Here is a 27,777-nt window from a genome sequence, read left to right as displayed (position 1 = left end):
ACAGTGACACACCAACTTAATACATAACGCATGGCTACCAGGCAGGTTACACAGGCACAGCCACGAGCACATGGACTAAAATACAGAGCCACAAAATAGGCCAAAAAAAGCAAACATGCATGGATAAATAACACAGCCAGAAGGCTAAATCACACTCAACCTACCGTACCTCTCAACATTTACTGGGAAGACCCAATGGGGCAAGGCTTTTTTTAGGGATTAAATCCATTTTCCAACAGAATGTGAAGCTTCTCAGAAGAGTGGACAACGTTATTTATTTAGCTTGTCAGCTTCCAGAAGATTTCTCCAATTACTTAAAACATTTAAGGAAGAAAAAAAAAATAAAGGCCCTGCTTTTAAGCAAACGGATGGGAGGAGGGAAGAGAGAAGAGACGCAGCTGTGGACTGGGGTAGGACCGTCCACAGAGCTAGAGGAGCCCTATCTGTGTGTCCTGACTGTCACAGGGCCATAGTCCCAGGAGCTGCTGGGGTCATGCAAGGCCTGGAAGCCCTGCAGACACCTGGCTGGAGAGGCTCAGAAGCAGCGGGGGTTGGGGGTAACAGGGCCAAGCAGCATGCTGGCGGGGTGCATGCTTTCTCAGGTATCCCCGCCGTGGGGCTAAGGCTACGTGGGCTCGTACTGAAGCCAGGAGCCTAGGGGATGCTACAGGTACGTGGCTTCTCCTTTTCCTGAACGGGTCTTTTCTAGGAAAGCCAAGGCTAATAACACAAAGCTAGCCAAAAAAGTCTGCCAAGCACAGCTAAAATACAGAATACTCAGTTTGGTGAAAATACTTACCATGCTTGTTACCTGGATACAATAATAAACAATTTGTTAAAAGGATTGCATAAAAAGGGATTTTTTTTCTTCTTTGGTTAAAAAAAAACATATATATATGTGTATATATACATATGTATATATGTACACAAACATATAATACTTGGGAACAATAAAATGCATAGGGGTGTGGGCCTTTTCACATTTTAGGAAGAAAAGGTGATCCAGACGGCTATCTAGAAAGGCAATGATTGAGAAGGGCACCCAAAAACAGCAATAATAAAAAACTACCCCCCAACTCCTTTGCACTGGTTCTGTGGCTTCCCCAGGACAGACAGAGAAATAGCCTCCTGGTATGAGACAGGGCCAGTGGGCACAGGCAGGGCTTTGAGCCTTGTAGGCATATAAAGGCTCCCGGTGCCAATAGAGGGTCTATATTCCAGGCCCAAATACCATCAAAGCAAAAACAAAATGGCGACATCAAAATAAAAAGAGTGCTTTCCACCTCCAGGGAACGTCAAAGCGAGCTTCAGGCTAAGACACCAAGTACCAGCAGAGAGGGTGCTTCAATGCTTACTGATATAACCAAAGGTGATGAAAAAAACACATCAAGGCATCAAAAGCAAGGCCAAAGGAGTTTTTAAAAAATCAAAGCTCATGAACAACTGCTAGAGGCTTCTAAGAAAGATGTGCTAGGTGTTCCCAGGGTGTAGATACTACTTTGCCCTATAACTGTCAGGAAGACAATGTGAATTTCCAAAAAGCTTACATTAACCTTTGAAAAAGAGCCAATAAAGAAAAAGGGAAAGGGGAAGGACCAGGTGTGGCTGCTCACACCTATAATCCCAGCACTTTGTGAGGCTGAGGTGGGAGGATTACTTGGGCCCAGGAGTTCAAGACCAGCCTGGGTTACATACAGAGACCCTGTCTCCACACACACACACACACAAAAAATTAGCCAGGTGTGGTGGTGCACTTCTGTGGTTCCAGCTACTCAAGAGCCTGAGGTGGGAGGACTGTTTGAACCTGGGAGGTCAAGGCTGCAATGAGCTGTGTTCATCAGGCCACTGCACTCAAGCCTGGGCAGTAGAGCAAGACTCCATCAGAAAAAAAAAGAAAGAATGAAGGAGAAAAGGAAGGAAGAAAGGGAGGGTGGGAGGGAGAAAAGGGGAAGGAGGAAGGGAGGAAAAAAGGAAAGGGAGGGGAGGGGGAAAAAAGAAAACGGAGCCTAACACTTCCATTAATTTTTTTTTTTTTTGAGACGGAGTTTCACTCTTGTTGCCCAGGCTGGAGTGCAGTGGCATGATCTCAGCTCATTGCAACCTCCGCTTCCCAGGTTCAAGTGCTTCTCCTACCTCAGCCTCCTGAGTAGCTAGGATTACAGGCATATGCCACCATGCCCGGCTAATTTTTGTATGTCTTTTTAGTAGAGATGGGGTTTCACCATGTTGGCCAGGCTGGTCTCGAACTCCCGACCTCAGATGATCCACCCGCCTTGGCCTCCCAAAGTGCTGGGATTACAGGCGTAAGCCACCACGCCCAGCCACATTAATTTTTATGTCTTATATATTACTCTGGCTGTGACTGAAAAACTAAGGAGCCTCAAATAACAGCTTTTCATGGATGCCCAAGGTCATTATGAACATCTGTAATGACACCTCCCGTGGCCGAGTGACACTCCAAGGGCCCTAGAAGCTGGCAGGATTCCTGGACCTCAAAAGAACAGCCAGAGTGACTCAGAATGATCCTTTTGCTGCTGTTATCTCCTTCTCATCAGATGGCAGTTCTTCGACGTGGGGCTCCATTTGCTAATCTGTCAAATGTTCTAACCTAAAGCTAGCTTCCTCAACTAACCTTTTTTTTAAGATTTGAAACATGTCAGATACTGAGGATGCCAGAAAAAGGGCAAATCTTGAAGTGTATGGGATTTTATGATAAACTGACAAACTGGGCCCACACATGCAGACCTCAGTGCCAGGCAATCTAATGTTGGCTATTCTGTGGCTTTACCTGCTCCTCGCTTGTCCATCCCCTCAGAGGGTAGCCCATGAACAGAAACCATGGCCCTAGTCACACCAGCTCCATTCCCCATCAACATCACCCTGACATCAATACGAATCCATTGGTTTCTCTTTGACCAGTCACTTTGGACTCCAGCCCCCAAGCCACTCAACCTCTACCAAGGGGGTTATAAATGCTCTCAAGGCAGATTTCTGAAACTGAGGTAATGGCTCAGGTATGACCACAGGTGCCTTCCTCAGCACAGAACAAGCCTTACAACTTCTCTGGGGCCCAGGCTAGGGGGATTGGAAAATGGCAGCACAGACGTCTTGCCTGCCTGACTGACACATCTGAGCAATAGCTACAAAGAACTTGAGGGCTTGGCTCCATTCCAGAAGAACATCGTGGATCCTCTCACAGACCCGAAGAGTTCCACGTTTTTGAAATTCTGCAGACAGAGGCAGTTCTGCTTACCCAAATACAGAATCTGTTTGTGCACACTTGGGTGGGGCGACTCATGAATTCTAAGTCCAGGTCCAAATGAGTTCCCTGCATCTCCACATCCCGCTTTATTGAGTTGCTTGAAATTTGCTAGGCTTATTAAAAATTATTTGAAATCTTCATACAAGTTTGATATTCTTTTTTGAAACGGAAATCAGTCAGTGTGGAAAAGGAGAAAAGCACCTATCTTTGCTGTTTATGTCACACAGCTTCAGAACATGATCTTTTACTTCTGTTAAAGTAAGGTTTGACTCTCTCATTACCCAGCATTCTACCAGGTACCTAAATGAAAACAGGAGTTCAAAAGCGGGAGAGCAAATCAATTGCTTTTATGACACCAACTTGCTCCAAGACTATAAAAGGTGTACCCACTGGGGTGTCCGGAGACCTGGCTTCAAACCTGTCCCTGCCTGACATTAATGAGCTGCATTATGTGGATCAAGTCATTTAACGACTTCGAAGTTTCTTTATTTACAAAATTAAAAGTTGCACATTACTGCCTAATGTCCTTCTGGGTTTAAAGGTATTTGTAGCTATGAGGGTAAATTCCATTATAAACAGAAACTTTTTAATGCATATAGTCAAGGAAACTACTAGTGAGAAGACAGCAGGATGTTAAAATTTGGGCAGCTCTGGTCTGCTGTCCTAATAGAAAGCTAAGTGTAGAAAGGAAATTTCATCTCAAGTAGAGGTTCTTTCTGCACTTGACCTACCTATTTGAGAATAGGCAATTTTCTGCAAATGGACTAAAATGTCTATACCAGTGATTTCCTACCTTTTGTGGTCGAGCTACTCTGACTACTCATTTAATTTTTATAACATCTCCCCTTTATCTACAATATATATTGAAAATTAAAAGGATTAAAATGTTTTTGTTTAAAATCTAATGTGACCCTGGAAATAATAAGCACCACCAGGGATATCTTGAAATCAGAACCAAGGGTCTGCCTACAGACCCACTTATCCTGAAACGGGAATTTGAAAGAATGCCAAGCTAAGAGATTTCAATGGAAGGACCTCTCAATTGTCATTTGCAGCCCAGAGATACCTGCCTGGCTTTGAAAAAATAACTCTAAGTGTCAGAACTGAGTGAACTGCTCCTCTGTGTCACTCTGGTTTAATATCCCAGACTTTAAAGCATTCGACTCTATCCTCACTACTCATCCTCACTCTAAAGGGGAGGAGGCTAATCTATCCAAACAAGCGAAGCTAGGTAAATTCAAACACATGCTACATTTGTACACCATGCTAATTTTAAGATGTCTTCACACCAACATTTCTGAGATGTGGATGAGATTTACAAAGGTGAGCACATTGTTTGATCCTGAAAAACTGTTAGGTTAATACGGAATTATGCTCTGTGAAGTCTTAGGTTACAGGAAATATTCTGAGTGTGTATGTGTGCGTGCGTGTGCATATGAGCAAGAATAAGAAAATTGCATCCTAGAAAAATGTTTGGACAAGTTCACACTGACTCCTTATTGCTGATTTTCCGTCCCTCTATCCCTAAGATTACAAAGAATGAGGACATAAAAAGCCAAATGTTTTGGGGAGTGGGGAAAGATAAGGGAAATCTCCCTTTTCCAACTGAACCCCAACCCAAGCCCATGACCTGCAATGCAGAAAACACTCATGGAGCAGGAACCATGGGTGGTCTATGGACTTTTGATGGGAAAGAGGATGGGTTCTAAGAACAAACGGTCCAACTGACCTGAGACTCGGGATGCCTGTCTCATCATCTACCCTACTTTTATCATTATCCAATTTCCATCACACCACACTCAATGGTCTCGCTGCCTCTGCTACGTGGTCCAGCAGGCTGTGTCATGCATAAACTCCTCAGCCTGAAGCCTTACAAATTGTTATTGTTCTAAGTAAAAACAGGCTTTCATATTTCATGAAGGAGAGCAAGGCTACTGCTGCTATAGCTCTCTGTTCTGTTGATTGCCTCCTTTTTATGGTTGAAATGGACACAATGTTTGGAAAATATCTACATGTAATATACATGACAGGAGGACAGCAATATCACAAATGCACATGGCTGGAGTGGTGTACTCTTAAAACTCAAGGACATCTCACGGATCAGTCTGGATATCAGAGGAGTCTTGTTCCCTTCTCTTCCTTCTGCTTCTCAGCTTTTGATTATTCTGCAAAATCAATTATCTCATATTCTGTAGGTATTACCATGAACAAATTTTAAAGATAACATAAAAAGGTTACATGCTTGCATATACAATATATGATAGCTGCCATATATGGAATTTTAATGAACAGCATAATCAATATATTCCAAACAGTTTATTCATGGGCCATGATTTCAGAATTTAAAGATAGGATTCCAATGTAATTTATTCATATAGAAGTCCATCAAATACATCAGAAAAAATAGTAAAGTAAAAAAACGATCATGGATTCAAAACCTCTTGATAGTTATTAAATGGTTTTTCTTCAAATATGCTTTAACCAGCAATATAGTGCAAGGGAGGAAAGACAGCAATTTGCTTGCAAAATCACTTTTTCAGAAAAAGACAAAACACAAAATACTTTCCTAAGAAGTAATCTTGCAGATGTTCTTTCTAATCTTGCACTATGTGGCTTCACATGACCTCTGCAATTATTAGCCATACCCCTTGAGCAGATAAACATCACAGAACTATATTATGGTTTTGGAAAAAGGATGGAGGGCACTTGATTTTTTTTCTAGCTATGATCTCTAATTTGCTTATCATTAGAAAAGGCAGGAGTAAATACAAAAGGAGACTACTTCAGTCAGGTAACAGCTAACGCAGAGGACAGAAGGCACATTCATGCTTCTCCTGACTCGCTGCCTAATAAGCAGCAATTAATTCATTTTATTGTATTTCCAAATGCCAAAGACTCCATTCACATCCACGGAAAAATTTTCAAGGCTTTTACCATTGTTCATTTTTAAATATACTCAGCTATATTTGGTATTTTATAATTGTCAACATCGTTTCCTTTAACTCTGATGTGGGGCTTCACATCATAAAGGATTGTAGATGAGGACTACAGACGAGCAAACTCATAGGTGTGCCTCATGACTCTGTCTCAGGAAGCCTGGGATTTACGACAGCTTCCTGCCGGATCCAGGTGTCTGGGAGAAGGCACCCTTCTGACCTCAGCCCCCTTTTCTCTAAGAGGTGACAGCAAGGGGCCAGAGGAACCTAAACTGGCTCCAGGCTCAAGTTAAGCTCCAGAGTGAGTCCTTCTTCTGTTTCTTTCAAACATAAAGACACAATGAAGAGGGCTCAGCGGAGGGAGACAATGCAAAGCATTCCAAGTCAGGAAAATGAACCTCATCCTGGACCAGTACTCTTTGGGAAGGCAGAAGAACATCCTGCAAAGAGCTTGGCTTGTGGCACCAGATATCCCTGGATTAACTTCAGACTTGTGACTCTAAGCAAGCCAGTTAGCCATTCCACGCCTCTGTGTCCTAATTTATAAATCAAAGATAAAAACACTTTTGTTCAGGACTGCTTCAAGTACTTAGTATGGTGCTTACAGCCTTGGCCCTGGGTGAGCTTGCAGTCTACGGGGCCCAGGTGATGGACTGGCTTTCCAAGCTGGATTCTGCTCGGGACCTGAAATACTCAGGAGCCCTTGTCCTCACTAGATAACCTTTCGGATCGATGTCATTCTAGGGCATTATCTAAGTTGGAGGCCAATTAACAATGGGATTTCTCTATGAAGAGATAAAAATGTAGAATGATGAGACTGTTTCTGTTGCCCTTATAAAGAAAATCCAGACCTGGCTCAGTTCACACAGAATTATCTTTATCTACATATTCAGTGCCCTGGCTCCCATCATTAATTTCTCCATCACCACACTGTTGGCAAGTGGTTCCAACTGAAGCCTGAGAAATTGTCTCCAATCTTAGTTTTCGTTCAGTTAAATTAAAAACAAGGTAATAAAAATATCTTTGAGGAGAAAGGGTATATGTCATAAATGCAAAAGAACTCCCCCTGAAGATTGGGAAATGCCAGGAAAGATTATATCACTTCCCAAATCCCGTGACAAGGCCAAGCGTCTTGGTGTGGACACAGACAAAGGAGGTTGTTGCTCAGGCTTTCCTTGCCTCCTGCACTGCTAACAGCCAAGTCCTGAAGGAGTAGAGTGGCTCAGGGGGCTTCACGGGGCACCACAGAGTGAAGTGAAGTACGTCTACCTTCCCTGTGGACAGGCCCATTCCTGGATGGAATCAGTGATGATACAAACATGATTCAGCAGTGTGGACTTTAGCAATGCCCCAGTGAAGTTCTTGAACTCAAAAGAATTAAATCAACAATTTGAACTTTAAGCTCTCTGCTTATTGGAAGGAACAGCAGATTGGAAAGAATGGCCTGTTCAGAAATCAAATCATAAAGGCCACCAGGGCGAGAACAAGAAAATGGCCCCGGGGGAGCACATGTAGCTCATAAATTAGTCACCGGCGACTGGACATAATCAGAGGGGCTCAGGTCTTTTTCTGCTCTACTGGGATGATGCAATATCAGCAAGTATAGGTTTTTCTTCAATACACATCCAGAGCCTGACGTGAATACATCTACTGCCTAAGATGTATTCCTGCTGAGCGGAGGGCACGGCGAAGACTTCCTTTCCTCTTAGTTTTGTCCCGAGTCATACACTCACCTAAACACACTCGAGAAGTGAACCAGAGGTGGCTTGGCCCATCTTCATGGGAAGATGGAGATGGCCCACAGTGTGGTGGTGCTTCCCAGGCCTTGGCTGTGGCTACCATAAGCTTCTGAAAACAGCAAGAAAGGACTGCCTTTTTGCTGCTAATGGGGAAAGAAGGACTCTGAGCAGGGTCTGAACAACTTCTTAGGGCAACTGAACATACAGGGAAAGAGACTCCCGCATGGAACTCTACAAAGAAACTCTGAGTAGGAAAAAGACTGCTTAACACATGGAGAATGCTTCTGCATTCTTTCTACATGCTGGGATAATAAATCCCTAGAGCTTAAAAAAACAGTTAATGACTTTTTCATGAATTAATGGTGAGTGAAACAATTCGAAGTAGAGAATAATTTCTAAGGCTGTGAGCTAATCCTCAGACATGCTGCTGCTTCTCACTACTCCACTGGAGACGCCAATAGGGGCTAAACTAAGGGAAAGGGTGAGATGGAAGACAACAGGTAAAGCTGGTGTTGGTGACACTGCTGTCGCTGCAGCTGGTGACACAAGGTCCAAGGGAGACCTCTAACTCAGCATCCTCTGGATTCTTAAATGGATATTCCATAGGCCTAGAAGCCTCTTTCACACTGCAACTGCATGGATTCATCTTCTACTTTAGAAGTAGACTCAGGCCCAGCTACAGGCTGTGGGTCATCTCTAAAACCTACCCCCTTGAGAGCAGTGGGTCAAAAGGGTTTTGTCTGAGTAGGAGACAAACACATAGCACTCCCATCACTAAGAAACAACTCCTTCAAAGCTAAGCTCTCTTCTAGGCCTGCCGTTTGTACTCTAGCTTCTGTCCTAGACATTTTTTCTTTTTCTTTTTTTTGGAGACAGAGTCTCGCTCTGTCGCCCAGGCTGGGGTACAGCAGTACAATCTCGGCTCACTGCAACCTCCACCTCCCAAGTTCAAGCAACCCTCCTGCCCCAGCCTCCCAAGTAGCTATAACTGCCGGTGCACACTGCCATACCTGGCTAGTTTTTTGTATTTTAGTAGAGACGGGGTTTCACCGTGTTGCCCAGGCTGGTCTCTAACTCCTGAGCTCAGGCAATCTGCCCATCTCGGCCTCCCAAAGTGCTAGGATTACAGGCGTGAGCCACCGTGCCCAGCCTTGTCCTAGATATTTTGAAAATGCCCCAACCCCGGGGCGGGCGGGGGAGAAAATCCCCACAACTCTGAATGTATAAATTTAATTTCCAAAATCACTGTGCTCTGGCCACAAATGCCTTTTTTTTTTTTTCTTTTTTCCATCTTACCGAGCTCTTGAATCTCAGCTTCAATCTACTGACGCTTTGTCTCTACTCTCCCAGCTTCTCTGCTCCTGGTTCACTGTCTCCTCGCATTATTCCCTTTCTAGTTCAACCATCCCCTATATGTCCTGAACCTCGTATCTCTCCTCTGCAGTCATGGTCTGTATCCAAGGTCACCAAATTGTTGGCCAAGTCTATCTTAAGCTGCTAAAAATTCCAGAGGAAAAGTCTCATGTTGGTGCCAATGGCTATTGCACAAATTCATGGTAGATAATTGGGCAAAAATCGGCTGGGCGTGGTGGCTCATGTCTGTAATCCCAGCACTTTGGGAGGCTGAGGCAGGCGGATCACTTGAGGTCAGGAGTTCGAGACCAGCCTGGCCAACATGGTGAAACCCCGTCTCTATTAAAAATACAAAAATTAGCTGAGTGTCGTGATGAGCGCCTGTAATCCCAGCTACTTGGGAGGCTGAGGCAAGGAGAATCGCTTGAACCCGGGAGGCGGAGGTTGCAATGAGCCGAGATGGCGCCACTGCACTCTCGCCCGGGCGACAAAGCAAGACTCTGTCTCAAAAAAAAAAAAAGAAAAAGACAATGGGCAAAAATCTAGGAGCAAAATGAGAAGAGAGAGTTTTCACTGGATTTGATTTTCTAAGGGAAGTAAGTGGCAAGAAAATACATTGTGGGTGGTAGGAAAGAAAGGAAGATTAATTTTGGTTGCAGACGGAGGGTGGGTAGAGGAAAAAGTACAGAATAATGTTTGCCACTTGATTTTTCATTAAAAAAAACTTATATAATGAAAATGATCAATTCCAGATAGTATAAACATAAATGTTTAATATATTTTCTGTACTGTTTAAATTTTGCAACAAAAACTTCATAATTTTGATGCACACTCCTAGTCAATTACCATTACTTTAAGAGAACCCAATTTTAATAAGTTGATTTTTAAATGCTGCTATTGAAAATCTTTCTGAAAAGTTCTGGCACACAACACTTTTCAGACTTCATAAGGACAGAACTTATAATTTATTCTTTAAACACAATGAGTAGGAAAGACTACAGAGCAGGCAGAGAGCACCAAAGCGGGGAGCCAGCCAAGGATGAGTGCTAAGTGCCACGGAGCAGCCCCAGGGGGTGTGGGTTGGCCCCTGGTCCCAGCCTGTGACTCTCTTCCCCACTCTTAAAGCAGCCCAGGAATTAGCCTCCCTGACTCCAGCTTGGCCTCCCTCTTATTAGCTATCCTGCAAAACCTGGCTGGCGAGGTCTTTCCAGAGGGTAAATTTGAATGAACCCCGTGTACGCCCCTAGGCCCACAGATGAATCCCTTCTCCTCAGTGGGATAATCGAGGGCCCTTCCCTTAGGCTCCTCCAGTCTTACCTCCCACCGCATGTCCCCAATTACATGATGCTCTTCATGGTCCCCCAGATAGTCCCAACTTTATGGAAATTCTCTGCCTTCAACTATGTTTAGTTCTAATGACACTTCTCCATGAAGCTTTAATTCCCTCACTCCCAGAATGAATCATTCTTTTCACTTGGGCAGCCTCTGCACTATCCTGTTTAATTTCTACTGCAGAGCCCCCTAGCTGTGGATATCTACTGGAAAAATAACAGAAAAGTTCAATGTTCCTCAAGAACACAAACTCTGGATTCAATTCTATGTGCCTAACGTCTACAAAAGGACCTAGAACACACTTAGGTTCTCAATGAAAACCACTGGACTGAATTCAGTAATCATTCCTATGCTTTTCAAGTTCAAATCTACGTAGAAATCTTAGACTTTCACTAGAACAATTTTTTTCTTTACTAAAATTTAAGTCTACACAATTTGGGGGTGATCTAGTCCACAAACAAGCACATTGAGAACAACTGCCAATTAGTAGAAGCATAAAGCTGACCTTTAGAATTTATTCTAACGGATTTTCAGGAGAATAACTTTTGTAGCTAGGATGACTCATCTATCAATGTGACATCAAAATGACCACTCTCTCCTGGAGTCTGTTTTCTTCCTAGGAAGATGGCAGAACTTCAAAACTACTGAATTTAAAAACATGGGCTTTAAATGGGACACAGGAGCTCTCTGTAAGGGCTGGAAGGGACAGCATAAGAGGTAGACACCTCCTTTTCCTTCTGCCTAAAACGGGGTTTTTCAAACCTGATTCAATGGAATAGCCTAAGAGGCCATTACTAAGGATTTGAGGGAGTAAGCTTCAATTCAAAACATGAGTTTTGCTACTTTAAAAAGGCTGGAAAACACCAGCCCAAAGAACTCTGCCACACCCTTCCCTGGAAAGTAAAGAGAAGCTTATAAGCAAGAAGGCTCACCAGGAAGACACACCTGGCAGTGGCCTCCATTGCGGGTAAGCCACTTTTCCAACTCCACAGAGGGACAGACAAATGCAAGTCTGGTTTCGGTCTTCACATGAGGACCATAGACCTTTGTCTACCCCTTCGATGTCTGAGTTTGTGGAGAAGTGGTAATCAACCTGGCTAGGGCAGTGTCTGCAAGGATAGTTACTGGGATGGTCAGCCACCAGCCACCCGCTCCAGGAGGCCTTCCTACATCTTCCCAGGCAAAGCACAGTGTCTCTTTTAAGCTTGGATACTTCCTGCCACTCCCCTCTGCTCCCCACCCACCCAGAAGCTATCCTTGTTGTCTTTTGGGATGACCTCAGTTATCTGTAGCGAGTTTATCTCACTAGCTAGTGTGGGAGGCCAAGAAGACCACGGCTATCAGCCTGACCCCATGATGACCTCGGTAAAGATGCTTGTCCCTGCCTCCTCACAAATGTGCTATTAGATTCCAGAGCTGAACAAGGGGGTATGGATGGAGCTGGGACATCAACAGAGTTGAGCCCATATCCTGGTAACGGCTGGTTAGGAAGGTTAAGTATACTGCCTTTGAGATAAAATGCTCATGGAGGGAGTGAAAGAAAGCAGCACCAACTCCTGCAAGCAGGTGACAGACAGCCTCACTCTCTGCGACTGTCCTAATGCCCTCAGAGTGGTGCCAAGCAGCTCTGTCTCCAGGACCATGTCATCCCCCCAGTTACTGATGACCCTCACAGCACCAACCCAAATTAAGTCCACATTTTGACCAAGGGCTCAAAGTTAAAATGTGGATGCCAAGTGAAGGGCTGGTAGCAAAGGCTGAATGCCCAGCCCCAAAGACTGTGAGGGGTGACAGTTTAGGTACAGTGTGCTGGCGTGAAGCCCTCTGCTTGAAAACATTCTCCCACCTTCACTAGATAAAATTTTATCTAAAACAATGATTCGTTTAGGGTGCAAAAAGATCTGAGTTCAAATCCTGGCTTCACCACTTACTAGGAAGGCTCTGTGACTAGTCAATTATACTCTCTCAGCCCCAGTTTCCTCAATATCATGCCCCAAAAGCAGAATACTGTAAGTCACTTCATAGTGAGCTTAAATGAGGGAGCACGCATTAGGCTGCCTCTCCTCTTTCAATTGCCAAACTTAACAGTATACTCTCCACGAAGCTCATCCCCGGGATGCACCCCACATTTCATTTTGGCTGCTCCCGCTATTACCCAAAGTGCTCCTCTAGTTTACATTCCCATTTACATGGCCAACTCCCTGAACAGGATATTGGCTGTTAACTGCCCATCACAGTGAGCACCATGCCTGGAACACTCAGTTGGTATTAGCAGATGGAAAAACAAAGGACTCCATTTTTCCAAGAACAATATGGTAGGAAAGAACGGAAGAAACTACAAGAAGACGGAGGTGGTTCTTGGAGCTTAAATGCTGAGCCAGTTGCTATCCTACTGCTTCTGTTTCCGTCTCTTCCTTGTGCCTGCCCCAAAAGAGAGTGGCCCAGGGCTGAAAGTCAGGGGAATGTTTCTTTTTTATTATTGTTAATTTTTTTAGAAACAAACATAAATACCGCTGTGTATTTTTACATATGTACATGTATAAAGCAACAGAAAAATTGTTTCTATGGAAGAAAACTCTAAAATTCACCAAGTGAGAAAAAGAGTGCTTCCTATATCACATGGGAATCCCTTCTGAACAGAAGAGCTTTATTCATCACTTATAGGGCTTTCAGTCTAAGGCTGTGTGCCCTGGTGAGTCCACAGGAACCACACAGACAGTGCAGAAATAGAGCAATTCATATCATCACAGATGGAAACAACATTGTTATCTGTAAACTTCTTTGTACATCATTAATTCATTAGCTCAGAGAAACTAGAAACAGAGTCAGAACTTGAGCAAAAACTGGGGTAGTTACATCCATATAGAGAGTATTGCACCTTTGGTTAAAAAGCAGGATCTACAAAGTTATCTTAGTCTTCCAACTGCTCAGCCAGTGCAGCTAAAAGCCAGCCACCATCAGCCACACGTGCGAGCGAGCCAGCATGCTGCCCACTGCAGAGGGCACACCAAATGCTCCTTCCTAATCACTTGTCCTATTCCACAGCCAGCCTTGTTTGCATAAAAAAAAGTCGAAGGACTTTGGGAAGAGTCCCAGTGCTCACCACTCAAGTGTTGTGAGACTACACTGTTTTTTAGTTCAGAACAAAACCACAAATTTAATTACTGTATAGAAAAATATCAGAACAGAACCGAAAAAGGCACATGGGAAAGCCATCAATATGTCCCAAAATCAATTTTTATTATAAATGAAAGCTCCTCCTTGCAAACTATAATCTCTTTGCATTTCTAAAATAGGGCATTACAGAAAAATAAAAGTCAGGTATGTTTTATTATAAATTTTATAAAGGGAAAAAGTAGAAAGAAGTTGTATATAAAAAATTATCAATGCCCCCATTTTTCCTATAAAATATATTTTGAGACTGAAAAATGAGGTACAAGTAAAAAAAAATTTAAGCAAACTCAAGTACAAATGAAACTGCAAATGGGTTTGATCAAGAGTTTTCCCATCTCTAAGATCTATCTTTTTTTTTTAAAGGCCACTGCTCAGATTTCTCTTTTAATAAGAGCGCCATTCACTTAAAAAACAGTAGTAAGCAATGTGGAAGAAATCTGGCTGAAAATACTCTGCGGGAAGAGACATGCATGAAAAAGACGTATTTTTTATAAGTCTTCTTAAAAATACATCAAAAGCATGAGTTAAAATAATTTCTAAATTTTTTAAAAAGGTAATTTCATGACCACTTTGGAAATGATTCTTTCTAAATAATTTCTACTCAATTTTGCATCTCTGGACTTTTCTTTTTTTAAGCTTTCCTAGCCCATGGCTGCTTGGTGGACATCTGAAGGTTAAAAAAAAAAAATCATGTTTCTGTGCTGAAAAGTTATCAAGACCAGCTCTCTGCTGCATTTGCATTGTTATTAGGAACACACACATACACACGCACACACACACGCACGCACACACACGCACGCGCTCACACACATTGAGTTTAATGTGAGGCTAGTACAGAAACAGAGAGATTAAACACAAAGAAATGTAAACAGCTCTCACATGCAAGGAAACTAGGTTACGAGAATCCCAGCACCAGGCATTCACCAGTCACCATGGAAAACAGGAAGTGAGATGCATAGCAACCACAAGCCAAAAAGCAGAAAAGCGCATACCTTTAGCTTGGAATGAAAATCACGAGATTTCCTTCTGGCAAGAACCTGAATGTGACTAGACACCTGCAGGGTAGGGGAAGGGAGGAAAACAAAGGAAAAGCCTGTAACCATGGAGATGAAAAGCCCCCTACAAGTGGGCAAGCCAGACGTACCTTAATGGCGGCTTGAATTTCTCGAACTTTCTTTCTTGCTAAGACCTGTATATGACTAGACACCTACATTGTTCGGGTTTATGAGGGGAAACAAAACAAAACAAAACAAAACAAAACAAAAAAAGGAAATCAAATATAAAATCGCTACTCTTTGGGAGGGTTTTGGGGTGGGGTTGGGGGGTGGTTATTTGCATCTCAACAAAGCTCTGCAGTTAGGAATACACAGTCCCAGCCAGACACAAGCCCCCAGCGCTGCTCTAAGCTTTTCATACTGGGTCATCACTGCAGTGACTTGATTCAGGATGAAAGTTAGGACTCATCTTAGTCTTCCCACCCAAGAGAAATCATGGGCACTGGGAAAAACTAATTTTGGGAGGGATGAGAGGGGCTGTTTTCATTCTAAAATTAAAAAGGTGGGGGTAAAGGTAAATGAAAATATTTATAGCTTCTCAGTATCAGGAGGGAAAATCCCTTTTTCTCAATTTAGAAGAGACTATCCATAAATTAGCACATTCTGCAGAATCAAAAAGCTGAAGCTGTCGGTTGTATTCTGATCTCATTAAGAGCTCTGGATTCTGTAGCAAACGTTAAAATAATACTGACATGTAAATTAGATCTCAAAGAGAAATGGAAAGACCCAGTTAGCAGAGCTATTTTTTTTTTTTTTTGCCCTTATAAATATCTTTAATCCTTCCACTCTTTTGGGTATTGACTGGGCGCCAAGTGGATTTGCATATTATTACAAAGCGAAATGTGTGAATACAGCCAGCCAGCCATCCTGTTAAAAATCTGGGTTGAAAACCACATGGATTTGCTGAACAACAAATTCACATTGGAGAGGTATCACCAACTGCTGCCTAAAAACATCCCCAGGATGCCGGGGCGTGGAAATGTAGCCGAGCCCAGCTTCTGAAACACAATGATTCCACTGAAATCTGTATCTCTTTCAGTGGGACTTGGTTAAATTTAGAAGAGTCCCTCAGTGAAGGGGTCACCGGGCAAATGACCAGAGCTCACAGACCAGCAGACAGCCCAGGTCCCGCACTGTCAGAATGTAGATGATTAGATCCACTGGTTTCCGAAATGTAGAACTTTCCATTTAAAAGTTCAGCGACTCAGACTGTGTGGTGATTACCCCATTTCCAACTCTCCAGCGGCTCTAAAACAGGATTTATAATAAACGGTCCTTTTATCTTTAACTTTGTCTTTGAGCTTCAATTATTCAATTATTTTTTTTTCCAATTTGCTTTGGTACTTTTCTTAAGTACAGAGAAGCAGAAACTCCCCCATCCTCTTCACCCCTCCATCTGGCTCCTGCTGTTACTTGTTTTCACCCGAATTTTGTTCTTCTGTGATTCTCTGACTTGACGAGGGCCACTAGCATCCCCCAAACAGACAATGCGCTGCCTCTGCGCGCTGGCAGGAGGCCACTTCTCTTTGTGCTGACTCAGCAGCCAGGCTCCCAGGCTGTGGCACAAGTAGCATTCCTGGGGAAAAGCCTCTCCCCGTTATAAACACTCATGAAAACAATTCCTCACTGGGAAGAGAACTGAAATCTGCTGCTCAATCTTAATGAGACCACGGTTTAGTTAGCCTTTTGGTCTGATTACAGTTTTTAAGGTTCATGCTGTATCATTCAGCATAAATCGACATTAAAAAATAATTCTTTTCTGTGAACAACTCACCCATGAGGTTTTTAGGTTTTTTTTTTTCCTCCTTTCTTTTTTTTGTTTTTAGTTAAACACTAATTTCTCATTCGTTCCAGTTCTAAACTGGCTCATGTCAGAGATTTGGGCTGTTTTACATCTGAAAGAACGAGGAAAGGCAGAGCTCTGCCAAAGGGCAGAGAATTCCTGATACTGCTCTGCACAGAGGTATTGAAGTTGTAACTTCATTTCAGTCACAGCAGCTACTGACAAAAAGCCATCGCTTAAAAAGCAACAGTTCCCTGGACGCACGTCATTTAGCATTACGTTCAGGCCAATACTCAAGGCTGCTGGTGTTACTTTTTCATTGAAATTATGACTAATATATAATCGCTCCAGGATTTTACAATGCACAAAACCTCAAAATTTCATGACCTGCAAGTGCATTTGCACTTGCAGTTTTTGCAGTGTTCACAGGTGCACATTTTGGGAAAGAAATGTCAGCTTTGAAATACAGTACAGGAGCGGTTCATACACCGTCCTTAGCAGTGACATTTTCCCATGTGAGTATAAAAGGAACTTGTAAGACCACATAATAAAGGGTCACTGAAATGATGAACAGTGAAAACTGAGCCAATTTAAAATACCTCCAACACTGACGTCCTTACAGGGAACTCAAATTGGGGGCTCCTAGGAGCCAAAGCATAGCCAGCCACTGCAGCCAAAATGCCTTTTTGGGCCATTCGCTGACATGCACAATTTCCAGGTGGGTTATTTTACCTGTTTTCTGGTCCTCGTCTTGCCTGTCCTGAGTTTGATGTATCTGGCTATCAATTCATTCCTACCTGAAAGAAAGAAGAATTTACCATGAGGTGGGTTACCAAAACACCAAACCAACAAAGCCCTTGAAAGCAAAAAACAAAATTCAGAATCAAGAATTTTAAAATTACAACTATGTGTTTACTAATACTAGAAAAATAAAACAGCACAATTGTCTGCAAAAATGTTTACTAGGAAAAATTAAGATGAAAGGCATTTAAATTTGAACTTAGACCAGCATCTGAGAATAGAAATTTATCCTTTTTTTAAAAAAAAAAAAGACGGAGTTTCACTCTTGTTGCCCAGGCTGGAGTGCAATGGCACGATCTTGGCTCATGGCAACCTCTGCCTCCCAGGTTCAAGTGATTCTCCTGCCTCAGCATCCCAAGTAGCTGGCATTACAGGCGTGCGCCATCACGCCCAGCTAATTTTGTATTTTTAGTACAGACAGGGTTTCTCCATGTTGGTCAGGCTGGTCTCGAACCCCCGACCTCAGGTGATCCACCCGCCTTGGCCTCCTTAAGTGCTGGGATTACAGGCATGAGCCACCGCGACCAGCTGAAATTTATCTTTTTAAGATGTGCCTTTTTGTCTGTTTGTATGCTGTGGGTGGTGGGTCACTCATATAAGCAACAAATACAGACAAGGATTAGTCTGGGAATAAACAAACCCAATTCTCTTCTAGTCTTTGGTTTTTCATATTCACATTCATATTCATTTTCCTTCTTATTCAAGTTTCTACTCATAGTTTACTCCAGCTAAAATCACAGCCACAAGAGAATGAATGAGCTGCTGTGGCCATGGAAGCCGGACAATGACAAGAAGCTAACAGTACGAAGGCAGACACCCCCTAAAGGTAGTCAGTGAAAAAAATGATTCAATCTTCTCCAAGTTATATAACCTTCTGGGGAAAGAACAATGCCAAAAAGTATAAACAAAAACCTTCTAGCCCTATCCCACCAGGAAACTGAGAAGTCTCAGACAACCTGACTTCAGAAAACCATGATAGGAAAAAATATCCCCAGAAGCTAAGCAGAGAATGTATTACCAAAATACCACGTGAAATAAAAACCACTCATACAAGACATGGGTTCTTCTAAGCAGGTCCTATTTACGACTTCAACTTGCTCTAATACCAGGAACTGAAATTATTTCTACATACTTTCTACAGTAAATGGAAAACCACCATTTCATAGCACTACTGTTGGCTGGCTTTGTATCAGCTCAGCTCTATCCTTGTGAAAAATTCCTTTGGTCAAGAACAAGGCTGAAGCTCGCTGCTGTGGCATTCACTCATGTGCTTCACCAGCCTGAGACCATTGTGCTAGATTCTATTTCTCCTTCAAGGCCTCACTTGGATGTCACTCCCTTGGGAAAGTCTTCTCTAATTGCCCAACTAGGTTTGGTTGCCTTGTTCTACACCCCCATGGTGGCACAAACTGTACTTCTCCTTCCTAGGATATACCCAAACTGTAACTGTATTTATAAGTTTATAGTTAGTTGTAAAATTTGTGTTTGCTGTCTTACTTCCTCCCAGATATACTGCATACTTGAAGAGGGGAAGAACTTTGTCTTCTTCCTCAATGTCCCCCTAGCACCTAGCACACTGCTGGGCACAGAGAAAAGAATGAATGAGGAAATAACACAGCCTCTGCTGAAAGGAAGTGACCATCTCCCCCAGATCTTCCCTAGCAGAGTAAAGAACTGGAAACACTGATGAAGACCAACATCAAAATGTCCTTAGGGAAATCTTGTCTGAGAATTGCAAAGACTCTCTCATCACTGCCTAGAATGTCCTAGAGTCATGGCTCTGTCCACCACCTGCCAGTGTTGGGACTGTGCAGGACACGGTCATCACTGGAAGGCAAAGGAATCATGAAATCTGGGGGCTAGAAAGTACCCCTGGGTCATCCATTCGCATTCCTGGAAGTCCTCATAAGCCTTAGTCAGCACTTCTAAAATTGAGGAAGTAGCCCATTCTATCTTAGAACATATTTAAGAATAAGAAGACCCTCCTTTTGGGGGTCTGCTTTAACTTTCATCCCCAGATCCTTCCTGTTCCTCTTAACAAGAAGTCCAGTCCCTTATTTATTTAACTGCCTTTCAGATATTAACAGCAGCTCTGGGGTCCTCTTGGAGTTGTACACAAGCTAAACCTCCTGTGTTACTTTGTTATCTGACAAGCTTTGGAACACTCCCACACACCATCCTGTGACCATCCTTTGTCTGTCTTCCTTTCAAAGCTTGGAGTCCAGAACTGTGGCAGTGCTCCTGCTATAGCATCAGAGTCAGTTTATTACCTCTCTCATCCTAAATACTCTACCTCTGTTAATGCAGCCAAACACTGCATTAAATTTTTAAGGGGCACAATAAATTATCAACATATGCCAACTTAAACTCCTAGGTCTTTTTCATACGGGCTCGTCTTCTGATATGTCCCTACCCCTGTTTCCAGTCTTTTTAATGCATAGCTGAGATTTTCAGACCTCAAAACAGAACCTTACATTTTTTCTACTCCATTTCATCCCCTTAGATTCAGTCTATCATTCCTGCCTGCAAGATCTTCTCAGATCCTGACTGTGACTGAACCCTTTTACCACAGGACAAGAACCTCTAAATTCAGTTTTGAGGATTGCTTTTCTAAGCATTCACTTTCAAACTTTTGAGAACTACCAATATCCCCTGTAGTATCATTGGATCTACTTCTCCATCTCTCAGATGGTTGTACAGATTTTGCAATTTGTCTTGAAGGCTCGCTGACAACAGAGCCCAGCTAGGAGTACCTAATTACGAGAAGCCAGAGCTAAATGACAATGTCTGCAGACAAGCCAAGCATCCTCCAACCTGGGGCCTCACTGTGCATCCTGTTCAGGGCTATTTGAGTGGCCACGGCGAAATAGATCCAGGGCTCTGTATTACATACAATTTTGTCCGAACCTTGTCCAGATGACAAAAATGTCTCCTACCCTCAAACTTGTTTATTTTCTGGGAAAACAGACAGAATAGCTTGATAGGTGTGACACATAACCTGACTTTTAATTTCTTGCAGCACTTGGAGTTGAATGAATAAAATCAATATCCAAGACAGCCCTATTTGACTGTGTACCACAGCCTATACAAATGGCACCCCTTGGAGTTAAACAGTGTCAACTCATACTTTGACTGAAGTACAATCATGCACCACATGATGACATTTTGGTCAACAATGAGCTGCATACATGATGGTGGTCCCATAAAATTATAATAGCAGGTTTTTACTGTCTTTTCTATGTTTAGATTATGTTTAGATACCCAAATCTTACCATTGTGTTACAATGGCCTACAGTATTCAGTACAGTAACACCACACAGGTTTGCAGCCTAGGTGTGTAGTTGGCTATTCCATCTAGGTTTGTGTAAGTACACTTGATGATTTTCTAACAATGACTAAAATCACCTGATGATGTATTTCTCAGAACGTATCCTGTTGTTCAGTGACTTCTAAAAATTATGACTTCAACAGGTCCTTACTGAGTACTGTGGCCTGGGCATTACGCTGTAGTCATTATTTCACTGAAAGCTCATCTTCACTCTCATGTCCTTGCTTTTCAGATGAGCAAGCTCACTTTTCAAAAACCCATGTTCTTTCTTTCATCTATGTTTCAAGCCATGAATAAGTAATTATTTCTTTTAAATATTAGAACTACCTGCTTTAAATTATAAAATCTTCCCTTAAACAAGTCTTAGAAACCTAATAAATTATCTTAAATGCACTAAAATGTTGCTTATAAAACTAGTACAATTTCAACCTTCCCCCAAATCAAATGTCTAAATGAGCTACTTCATTGTACATTTTAATTTGGAAATACAGGCTGATCTGTTACCTAGGCCAAATTATTTCTTTTAATTACTTGAAATATCAAATATACATAAATCCTTTAAATCAAAAACATTAACACTATGGCTCTAATTCTATTAAAATTTTATATGTTTAATTCTAAATCTTTCCAGAATTTAACTATACTTACCCATTTAAAGAAGTATGCCATTCCAAACAATTTTGGAAGATTTTTTTGGCTGTTTGGGATTGTATATGCATGGTGTATCAACTAGGTTCTGAGGAGAGTCTTGTCAGCAGCCCTGATACGACATCCTAAGTCCTATCTCTATTTCCTTTATTTTTTTTAGACAGGGTCTCACTTTTATCACCCTGGCTGGAGTGCAGTGGCACGATCTCGGCTCACTGCAGCCTCAACCTCTCAGGTTCAAGTGATCCTTCTGCCTTAGCTCTCCAAGTAGCACGGGACTGTGGTAGCTCATGGGACTACAGGCCTGCTCCACCATACCAGACCAACTTTTGTATTTTTTTTGTAAAGACGGGATTTCATCATGTTGCCCAGGCTGGTCTCAAACTCCTGAGCTCAAGCAATCTGCCCACCTCGGCCTCCGAAAATGCTGAAATTACAGGCATGAGCCACTGCACTGGCCCCTATGTATATTTCTACAGCCCTGCCCTCCAAAGGGGTGAGCTCACAGATTCCACAGCCCTGGATTTTAATCATGTTACTAAGACGCAGCATTTCCTAAGGGCCAGAAGATAAGCAGCACCATCACTGATGTAACTGAAAGTGGGTCTCCAAGATATGCAGCATAGTCCTGTTGCAGCCATGATCTTCTAACACACACACACACAAACACACACAGAGACAGAGAGAGAGAGATGCTTGATTCAGTAAACCTGATGCTACAAAAATGACTTTCAATAAAGCTAACTTTAAGTTACTTATTATTTTCCTAAAACAATCCTGCAGTCACCTGGGGACCGTCTTCCTTTCTGCCTTACACCACACCTGTCCAGTGAGTCAGAGAGAGATATAAAGCTTCTCTACAACATAAAAATTATTTTAGAAATGCACAACATGTCACCTCTTTAAGCCTCAGATGCTGTAGTTGTAGCTGCGCTTGTCTTTCCCACCAGCTGCACGTAAGCAGCAAGGACAAACACAGCCTGACCTGTCACTTTTACACTGTGATCCTCACCAGGCACTGTAATCTAGTTTTTATTTCATTTTATTTTCTTTTTCCTAAATAATATAACACAGTTCGAAGTGAGCCCATCATTGGCTTCTCTTGCATCTTGGGTTGCCATGGAATTTCCTGCTAAAGGGGCAATACAGAGAGAGATCCCAGAAGAAAGGCATGGAGTTTGCACTGCGCTTGCCTTACCAGATAGAAGACTGGTTAACGTTGTTGTGGGCTGTATATATAATGTGATGTGGCCTCAAGGTCATGTTTGAGGCACAGCAAATGAAGGTCTATGGCTAGAAATTGTAGCCCAGAGACACTCAAGCTTTAACAGTGTAAGAGCCACTTTGTAATTGAATGGAGTCAGGGAGCCACCAAGAAAGAAGCAACAAATGCAATGCTTCTCTTCCCTGGCCGTGGCCAGTCCTAAGGCAAACTCACACCCATGCAGGACTGGACTGCCCTGGGCCTAGGAAGCTCTAGCTTGGCTTCTCTAAGGAAACATCTGCTGGCCCTTTCCCTTCACTGGGAAGGATGTATGAGGATTCTCCACCCCGTTCTTCCATATTAAAACAAGGAAAATCAGAAAGAAAACTCATTTCCCTTGACTGCTAGACCAAAGCTACATCAAACAAGGGTCTTCTACATATCCCCCCACCCCACTCAGCCCAGTAGTACTACTAGATTATCGAATGTTTCCTGTGAACACCTTGAACTTTGTACCTGGGTGCACAACTGCTGTCAAGGCCTGTACTGTCCTTGCCCATTTCTGCATGTCTGGAATCTGCCTACCTTCCCAAGGCCTCATCCTTCATGAACCTACCAGCTGGTGGAGGCCTCCCCTTTCCCTAAACATTCACAGCCTTTGACCTGGGCTTCTTTGCTGGTAACTTGTATTTTTTTCTGCCCTATGTGATATCATTTCAGCACATGTCATGATTGCAACCAAGTCATAAAGTCCTTGGCAACAAGAACCAATGACATGGATCTCTTCTCCGCCTCCCTTTCTCAGGTGGCTCAACATTTATGGACAGAGTCATTCTTCAGGTCAGAAAAGAGGCTCCTACATCCCTGTAGTCCCAGTTTGGCACCAGATCATGAACATTAAGTTAAAAAAAAAAAAAAAAAAGGGGGGGAAGAAGATAACCCAGTGGAAACAAGCAAAGAAAGATGTCTTCCACAGGAGACCCCATGCCGGCATCAGCACAAAGCATGGGGAGAGTGGTTTACAAAGAAATTTCTCAGGCAAAATTCTACAAGACAGTGCTAAACTGCCTTCTAGTCATATGCCCCCACCACTCCTTTTTTTTTTTTTAAGACAAGGTCTAGCTCTGTTGCCCAGGCTGGAGTGCAGTGGCATGATCATGGCTCACTGTAGCCTTGATCTCCCGGGCTCAAGTGATCCTCCCACCTCAGCCTCCCAAGTAGCTGGGACCACAGGCAGGTACACCACACCTGGCTAATTCTTAAATTTTTTTTTTGTAGAGACAGAGGTCTCACTATGCTGCCCAGGCTAGTCTCGAACTCCTAGCCTCAAGTGATCCTCCTGCCTTGGCCTCCCAAAGTGCTGGGATTACAGGCGTGAACTACTGTGCTTAGCCCATGAAGTCTGTGTTCATCAGCTGGGGTTCATCAAAAGGAAAAAAATATTTTAGGAAATGAAAGCCAACAACCTGGTCAGGCGCAATGGCTCATGCCTGTAATCCCAGCACTTTGGGAGGCCAAGGCAGGTGGATCACGCAGTCAGGAGATCAAGACCATCCTGGCCAATATGGTGAAACCCCATCTCTACTAAAAATACAAAAATAAGCTGGGCGTGGTGGCACATGCCTGTAATCCCAGCTACTCGGGAGGCTGAGGCAGGAGAGTCGCTTGAACCAGGGAGTCAGAGGTTGCAGTGAGCTGAGATCACGCCACAGCACTCTAGCCTGATGACAGAGCGAGACTCTGTCTCAACAAAAAAGAAAAAAGAAAGAAAGAAAAAAGAAAAAAAAAGAAAGCAAGCAAGCCAACAACCAAAAAGTATAGATGAAGGGGACACTGAGGAAACCACATGTCACTGTCTTGGGAGAGGTCTACAGAATGGGGGTGTTTTATCTCCCCATCCATCTTCCTGAAGATCTAGGAGGTATGTATCTGTGGATACTGCCAGAGGAAGCAGTAAAGAACATTTATTAACTAACCTGTGAGGAGTTACTAATTAACCATTTCTTCTACACTGATGCCATAGCAACTTGTCCCAGCAATAGTGGAAAAGAAAGGAGGCCTACGGAAGCTGGCCAGTCATCCACTGGTCACACATGGACTGTGTGTGGATGGAACACAAGCAACATGCTAAAATTATGGGGGTAAAAAGATGCCATCTCAAGCTGGGTGCAGTGGCTCACGCCTGTAATCCAAGCACTTTGGGAGGCTGAGGCAGGAGGATAACTTGAGCCCAGGAGTTTGAGACCAGCCTGGCTGAGAGTGAGACCCTATCTCTTAAAAAAAAAAAAAAAAAAATCAGCCAGGCTTGATAGCACCTGCCTGTGGTCCCAGGTACTCAGGAGGCTGAAGCAGGAGGACTGCTTGAACCCAGGAGTTCAAGCATGCAGTGAGCCAAGATCACACCACTGTACTCCAGCCTGGACAACAGAGTGAGACCCTGTCTAAAAAAAGAAAGAAAAAGAAAACATGCCATCTCTGCCTTGGAGGTGCTTATGTCTTGTTTGGAAGAACTCTAACCCATGAGAACTGGTCAGATCACCCTAACATGCGCTCTCACAGGAACCTACGCCTCTCGGTCACAGCACACAGCACAGCTACTGTGTTCCATTTATCTGAATGAGACTATAAGATGAACATGTGCCTACCCATCTACTACCAGACAGAGAAGTTCGCAGGAGCCCAGAGCATAAACTGGGTTTTGCTCATCACTGTGCACCCAGTGCTGAGAACACAGCAGGTCCTCAGTGGCTACAGACTGATGGAGTAAATGACAGAGTGAGAGGGATGGAGAGCCAGGGAGGGAGAAGGGGCACAGGCTAAGATTAGGTGTAAGGACAGGCTCATGAAAAACAGCCTCTGAACCAGTCCCACAGCATACCCAACGAGGAAGTTCTCAGTTAATCCTCAATATAAATCATTGACCAGAAATCAGCACCAATGTGGAAAATCACCAGAAACAGCCAGGCTGCCCATTCAGGGTTGTCAGGGGCTGGTACTACTTGTTCCCAAACTAGAAGTTCACCAAAGGACTGACGGCCTTCAGGAGGTAAACAATAGCAATCCCTGGAGATAATATGTGTCTGCATTCACCCAGGGGCTTATTAAAAAAAACAGCTTTCAGAGAAAGAACATACAGAGAAAGGCTGTGTTAACTCCTGGTTACTCAGAACTTCTATCTCATATCCCTGCGAGTGTCTGGCGATAACTCAAGTCCCACCTTCTCAGGAGTTTGTATCAGTCAACGGCAGCTGATAACATTATCATGTGACAACTCCATAGAACACTGTGTTCTCCCGCATCTTAGAGGAACCGCTTACAAACTACACATTTGCCTTGGGTTACAGGGGTCAGAAAGAGATGAGCAAGTAAAAATGTTTAAGGCTGCATAGTGAATACAACACTGCTATGTTAGATAGAAGTTATTTCTGTTTTAACTATTTCTAGATGAAAAAGAAATATGAATGAAGTTTTCTTAGTGGCTCATTCTCTATGAGGCAATAAAGATACGCCACATAATCACTTTCTTAATCCTCTAATGAGTAGTTTGACTAGCCTTACCACTGTAACTATGCCTCTGATCATTTTTCTTTCTAATCCATCCTCTACACAGCTACCTAAAACACAGTTCTCAGTTATAAGACCTTCCAAGGCTCCTACTGCCCACATCTAAAGGAATAAACTGCTTTAGTATGGTGTTCAGTGTTGTCCCCACCATCTGGCCCCTAACTATTTTTCATGACACACCACCACCACCACCACCACCACAATTCATTTTACCACCATCAAAATACCTACCAAGCTTCCAGTTCCCTGAACCCACCCTGCCATGCTAAGGTATTATAGTTGCAATAACCCTTAAGACCACCAAGGAAAATCTTTCCAGGTCCAGCTCAGATGTCCCCTCCAAGAAACCTCACCTGAAACGTGCCTGAAACACATGCTAGACATGGAGTGTATGAAGAGGGGTAAGCCAGACAGCCAGGTGCCCAGAGCCCACTTCACCAGACCAGTGACTGGGAAAGACCACAATATTATAAAGTGAAACAAAAAGTACTATGAATTAAAAACAAGTCACTTAGTATACGAGGGGAATGATGGCTTGACTCTTAACTAGGCAAGCAGCATGAGCTTCACCATTCTGTCCTGGTCTCATAGTTCTTTACTTCATGTGTCAGGGAACCGCCCACAATCAGACTCTGCTGAGTTCCCTGTGTAACAGACTACAAGCCTCTTCAAGGTACAGTCCATGTCTTCCACATCTTGGTATCCCATACACTTAAAGTGTAGATGAGATTTAATGGAGGCCAGGCATGGTGGCTCACGCCTGTAATCCCAGCACTTTGGGAGGCCAAGGCAGGCGGGTCACTTGAGGTCAGGAGTTCGAGACCAGCCTGGCCAACATGGTGAAACCCCGTCTCTACTAAAAATACAAAAATTAGCCTGACGTGGTGGCACACACCTGTAATCCCACCAACTACGGAGGCTGAGGCAAGAGAATTGCTTGAACAAAGGGGGCGGAGGTTGCAGTGAGCCAAGATCGCCCCGCTGCACTCCAGCCTGGGCAACAGAGTGAGACTCTGTCTCGAAAAAAAAAAAAAAAGGAAAAAAAGATGAGATTTAATGGAGCCTGAACTTGCTGCCCCCAACTGTGACCTAAATAGACTGCTACCCACAGGCTCTCAGGCGCCCAACATGTCCTGCCACTCATTTTGCAGGCATTTGTCTTTTCTTTCACCTCCACATCTAGTTATGTTGCCTTCCTATACCAACAGGTTCTCATCCACTACAAGCAAAACACAAACTCCTTAGTCTGGTACCTAAAGCTAAGAGCCCACTCCTGTATAGGGCTCCTCTATTCTAGAATGTGGCTCTTCATAGAGTTCCCCAGACCACTGTCATTCTTTTCCAAAGATACCTCCATGCCTTTGTGGAACCACCTATCCTTACATGTTCTTTCTCTTCTCTTTTCCCTGCAAAGTCCTATTCATTCCTGTATACCCTACCTGGAACACTTCCTCCCCAATATCTGTGGGAGCCATCCAAACTGAGTTAGTCATTTCCTGCTTTGTAACCTCAAGTACTGAGCATGCACTCCTGCTACTGCTGCACTGCCACTACTTATCTACAGACTATTCATCCACCTCCTAGAATAGTGACTGCTC

The 27,777-nt window shown here is 43.3% G+C and overlaps 1 protein-coding gene across 7 annotated transcripts in view; it reads right to left on the bottom strand.

Annotated features, from left to right (window-relative positions):
• TEAD1 (TEA domain transcription factor 1) overlaps window positions 1-27,777 on the bottom strand; it is a 270,095-nt gene that overhangs the window by 64,758 nt on the left and 177,560 nt on the right. For 3 of the 7 annotated variants that reach the window (XM_054662118.2, XM_063783802.1, XM_054662119.2), the window contains 3 exons: window positions 17,367-17,431; window positions 14,941-15,003; window positions 14,789-14,851 (listed from right to left, as the gene is read on the bottom strand). In XM_054662118.2, coding sequence (XP_054518093.1) covers window positions 14,789-14,851; window positions 14,941-15,003; window positions 17,367-17,431 — 191 coding nt within the window. Of the gene's footprint in view, window positions 1-799; window positions 14,766-14,788; window positions 14,852-14,940; window positions 15,004-17,366; window positions 17,432-27,777 lie in introns of those variants that run through there. The other 4 variants (XM_063783803.1, XM_054662120.2, XM_054662121.2 and 1 more) reach the window with 3 other exon arrangements.

The sequence above is a fragment of the Pan troglodytes genome, chromosome 9, assembly GCF_028858775.2.
Source record: "Pan troglodytes isolate AG18354 chromosome 9, NHGRI_mPanTro3-v2.0_pri, whole genome shotgun sequence".
Taxonomy (NCBI): domain Eukaryota; kingdom Metazoa; phylum Chordata; class Mammalia; order Primates; family Hominidae; genus Pan; species Pan troglodytes.
Note: the sequence above shows the minus strand (reverse complement) of the source record. Positions and strands in the feature narration are given on the sequence as shown.